Source organism: Acanthisitta chloris, unplaced genomic scaffold, assembly GCF_000695815.1.
Source record: "Acanthisitta chloris isolate BGI_N310 unplaced genomic scaffold, ASM69581v1 scaffold36965, whole genome shotgun sequence".
Classification (NCBI taxonomy): Eukaryota; Metazoa; Chordata; class Aves; order Passeriformes; family Acanthisittidae; genus Acanthisitta; species Acanthisitta chloris.
The window spans coordinates 1-5,000 of NW_008674861.1; the positions used below are offsets into that span (position 1 = coordinate 1).

A 5,000-nucleotide genomic window follows, 5' to 3' on the forward strand; every position below is an offset into this window, starting at 1 on the left:
GATTTTCTTGTTTTCCCCACGTTACGTTTCGTGGTGGTTCTCTCTTTTATTTTTTTTTTTTCCTTATTTGAGAGGTTGGGTGGAGTGCGGTGGATGTTGATAGAAAAATATGTGTCTGGCTGGGCTCGTCCTCTGCTTTTCTTCGAAATGCCGCTCAGGACATGCATCTTGTCTTGGCTCGGCCCCCTCGCGCCTTTCATTGACATGTCAAGTGCTGATAACCTGGAAGTGAGGCGGCGAGCGATTTCATTATCCTTAGGTGGAACAGCGCTGTGTCCTCAAAGTGACAAGTGACTTCTGGCAGGATTGCTTCGCGGGCTTCTGAAAAGAAATAAACTAAACTGTGGAAGTGTTCGTGTTTTCCATGGTATTCCTTAAATTGCCTGCAGTATTTTACTTAGAGTTATGCCAACAGTCATAGCTAAAAGCAGAATTAAAATCCACAACTTTTTGCTTCTTGAACTAGTGATACACATTTGATTTTTCTGTGAGTTCAGCAAAAGCAAAAGGTTTTTCTAGAGCTCTTTTAAATAAAAACTCCAAATTATTTTTTTGTCAATGGCTTCTCAAGCTTCGTGCTTCTTCTGTGAACTGGTGTCGGTGCTCAGTTTTTTTAGTCAGAGAAAAATACTCTCCTGCATATGCCCCATGTACATATGCAGTTTTTTTAGATGTGGATGTTGCACAGTATCCCTTGAAAAAAGAAAAGTTCAAACCCCTGCCCTGAACTCCCAAGCAAGAGCTGGAATGCACGTTTCGGTGTTGCAACGATGTTTGCAAAGGAGAGTAACCTGTGCTCAGGAGAACGTCAGTTTTGTGGTATGCAGTACCCATGCTGTTTCCTTTTTGTGTCTTAAACAGTTTAAAGCTAGAATGTGAAAAACTGGCCAGTGAGAAGACAGAGATGCAGCGACATTATGTCATGGTAAGCAAGCTGCATAACAAATTCAAAATGTCTATTAGTGGTATACTGAGACCAGGATACGTTGGGATTACTTGGAGGCTAACTGGAAGATTATAGTGGCACTGCTGTTACTCAGGTTGCATCAGTGTTTCCATTATAAATTCTTAGTTTCAGGGGTCTTTTAACTTGTTTGTATCAGTTAGTATCTGCACAAAACCAGCTTTTTAACCTTTTAAGCAATTGAGGATATTTCTTCCGAGTGCTGGAGAATTACTTGTCAGCCCTTTGCAGCTTTGTGCAACTTCTGTAGTGTTCCTGGGGATGATGTTTTCACATTTGCTGACTTCTCCCACTGGTCATGTCACTCTGTAAAATGATTATTTTGTAAAATTATTATTTTGTTTGATGATGGGAGTGAGCCAAAATTGTACATGCATGCATGCAAATTCAAAGCCTACTTTCTGGAAGAACTGTTGCACTTAGGCAGCTGATTTATTGTTTCACTAAATTGAGAATGTCAGGGATTGCAGCTGTGAAGGGGATTTCCTCAGTGGTTGTGGTCTGCCTGGTTATATAATGTGCATAGGAAGACATCTCTAAATACATAATTGCATGATGGATCATGATAACTGTAGAGGAGCTCTTGCTATCTCTTCTCTTGCACATCTATGCAGGATTAGCCGTTTTCCATATGTACATGGCAAGTAATACTCTTGTATTCACAAAAAGAGCAAATAACCTTGAAAAAATCTTAACCAAGAGCACGATCAAATGTTAAGGCTTGCAGTTGCCTTTTTGATGCCTGATATGCCTAGGTTTTGAAGATAGTTTGTTATTAGCATTACACACGAAACAGAGTTCTCCGCAGTACTCAGGCACAACATTAACAGGCACAACTATTTAGATTGGCGTATCTGCTTTGGCTTTGAATTTCTGTGCTTTTTGCTTTTATTTTTTATCCTTGCAATTTAATTGCAGGATTATTTTGTGGTCTTTTTTAATTTTAAATATTGAATAATCGGTCTGTTAGACACTGCTGATTTATATGTTTATATGCCTAAAGTACTTTGGGTGTTTTATTGGCATCTTTTATGTGTGCTAGGGAATAAAATCTTGAGTATTTTCTGTGTGGCTTTTTTCTCCTTCTAATCTTCGACTCTGGTTGTGAATTACTTTTTCCGATTTTGTTGTTGTTGTTGTTGTCATCTGTTTTTGCCTTGTTTTATGGCTTTTCTTTGTAAATTTGACATGAAGCAATGTAGATAAATAAAAAAAAAAAGTTTGCTCTGAAATGCGCTCTTTCCAATTCCAGGAACTCTTTAAGGCAAATAAATGTTTCTAGGTCTGTATGTCTTTGTGCAGATGATGTTTCAGTCAAAGTGAATTTCAGAATAGTTTTCACAGTTGCAAGGTCTAATAGAGTAATTTTCTTTTTTCCTAGTATTACGAGATGTCCTATGGGCTGAATATAGAGATGCATAAACAGGTAGGTAGATCATTTGTTTTGTGTAAGAATGCTCTGTATAATTTCTTCCATCAGTCCTCAGACAGATGTGTATTCTGTGTGATGTGCTTTACTTGCTTGCTTGAGTGCATTGGAATTTTTTTTGTTCTTCACCTGGCCCTGCAACTTCCATCTCCTGTATGGTATACAGACTGTGTAGTTTACTGTCTTAAATACCAGTTGTGCATTATTTGGTTGATTTTCCATGTACAATTTTTGCACATGCTGGTGGTTCTATATTGCACAGGGAGGGTGTCTGTGAGTAGGGGTGTGTTTGTGGGTTGTATCTTAATTTTTGTATGGCCTCAAACATTTGGAGCTTGCTTTCTGGCATGATAGCTACACTTCAAGTGCGTATATTAGAGAAAGAAATGTGTGTGGAAATGCCTGTTCTTTTTGGTTAATCTGCACTGATTTAAGCTGGAGCTACAAAAGCAATTGATGTACAGCTGTATTTGTATTTCTCTCTTACTTGGACTGTTCTTCAAAACTAGTGTCTTAGCATCTCAAACACAAGAGAGTCAGTGAGCTTTCTGCAAGGGTGTTAGCATAGAATCATAGAATGGTTTGGGTTGGAGGCGACCTTAAATACCTCTGGTTCCACCCTGCCCTTCCATGGGTAGGGACACCTTCTGCTAGACCACATCACTCAGAGCCCCATCCAGCCTGGCCTTGAACACTCCCAGGGATGAGGCATCCACAACTCAGGGCAACCTGTGCCAGTACCTCACCACCCTCACAGTAAAGTATTTCTTCCTAATACCTAAACTGAACCTACCCTATTTCAGTTTAAAGCCATTCCCCTTTGTCCTTTCACTACATGCTCTTGTCTAAAGGTCCTCTACAGCTCTCTTGCAGGCTCTCTTTTGGTACTGGAAGGCTGCTATCGGTTTAGTGCCTTGAACTCTAGCACTTAGGCCAAGATTAGCAGGAGATTAGTCAGCTGGAGCATGGTAGTATAAATTAGAGTTTCTTATTTGATAATGTGTGTTTTTAACCTTCTCTAGAGGAGAATGAATTAAACATCTGACCTCTTTTTCCAGTGAGGGAACTTTTTATATGGTGGAGTTTAATACTGACAACTCATTTTAGCAAATGGTTGAGCAATTCACCAGCATTGCTGGGGAATGTAAACTGCAGAAATAAAGAAATGATTGGATGGGAGAAGAAAGACCATCTGAAAATTGGTTTGTATGTATTTCTGTTCAGAGTTAGGGATTTGGAACTTCTCTGGGTCGTGGAAATAGGATTTCTTTATCTTGTTGAGAGCAGACATACAAGTCAAATGTTTTTTCATGTTATTTATTATATTTTGTATTCCATTAGCATCCCAATGCCACAGAACTGATTAGGGCCATTTATGCTATGTGGCATACAAATAGGAAGACTGTGGGATTTCCTACCTCAAAGCATTTTGCATCTGCAGCTCCAAACTTACGGGATCTTGTATGTACAAGGCATTTTGCAGCCATATATGTAGACCTTTTGAATTCTCCTGTGGGTCCTTCTCACAATGACCATGAACACTCAACACATGCATTTAGCAGATGGCTGACACGAAAAGGCTCTGATAGCAGCCGATCAGATTGTATACATGTAGTGACTCTCTAGACCTGATTCATGTTGTGAATGTGGGTGGAAAGACTGGTCTCTAACTCTCAGAGGTGTTCGGTCTGTTCTTAAATGAATATCCCGATTGTTTCAGGTCCCATTAAAAAAAAACAAAACAGAACCCAAACCCACACTGAACAAACCCCCAATCAGTAAAGCTGTAGATATGGAAACAATTCACAAAGACCAGAGTCTTTACAGGCCACGTACGTAGCAGATTCTTGCAGGCATTTGAAAGCAAGCATTGCAATCAACCTTGTTTATATTTCTAGATACTCTGTTTTTACACTATTTAGTTATATGTATACTTACACCGACCTGCACAAAACTCTGTGTGACAAAATCAGCTTGCAAGTGCAATGCGTAATGAAATTGTATTAAGCAAAACCCACAGCGAAAGCCCTTTTAACTTTTAATTTCTAAATGTTTTATTTCAGAAATTGTATACAGTTAGGTTGTTGGAATCATTAATGACGTTATGTAGAAATTAAATACTTAGTGACAACTAAGTGTGGGGGATTACAAAGGACTGGGTTTTAATTAAACACCTTTTTCCATCACCCTGCAGTCTATTCAAATTACCAGTTTTAAATATTGTACTCTCATGCAAAACAGTTAAATATTTTGTCAGATGTTGATTCAAATTAGCTGAAGCTAAAAAAACTTGTTTGCCATCATTCTTAAATCTGATATCAATTTCATATCTTTCACATCTCCCCTTTCATTGCTACAGTGTCACATTTTTCCTTTCTCCTCTTGCCTCAGCAATGGCAAAATATTTCCATCTTGCTTTATGATCACAGCATTAGGGTCCAATTTGGTATATATATAGATAGCATTGATTGCTTCCTTTCTATGGGCAAAGCTTTTTGAGTCTACCACCTTAAATTCCCTTTTCCTCCACTATTACCTTTGAATTTTTCTCGAATGAAATTGAGCAATTCACTTTTTTTTTCCCCATCTCCACTGCCTTCCCCCCCC

At 38.7% G+C, this 5,000-nt stretch overlaps 1 protein-coding gene across 1 annotated transcript in view; it reads left to right on the forward strand.

The window, feature by feature from the left end:
- Positions 1-147: 147 nt before the first annotated feature.
- Positions 148-5,000, forward strand: part of LOC103802974 (transducin-like enhancer protein 4) — a gene marked incomplete at its 3' end in the record, with an annotated part of 40,183 nt that continues 35,330 nt past the window's right edge. The window contains exons 1-3 of the mRNA XM_009075509.1: positions 148-290; positions 862-925; positions 2,346-2,390. Coding sequence (XP_009073757.1) covers positions 148-290; positions 862-925; positions 2,346-2,390 — 252 coding nt within the window. The remainder of the gene's footprint in view (positions 291-861; positions 926-2,345; positions 2,391-5,000) is intronic.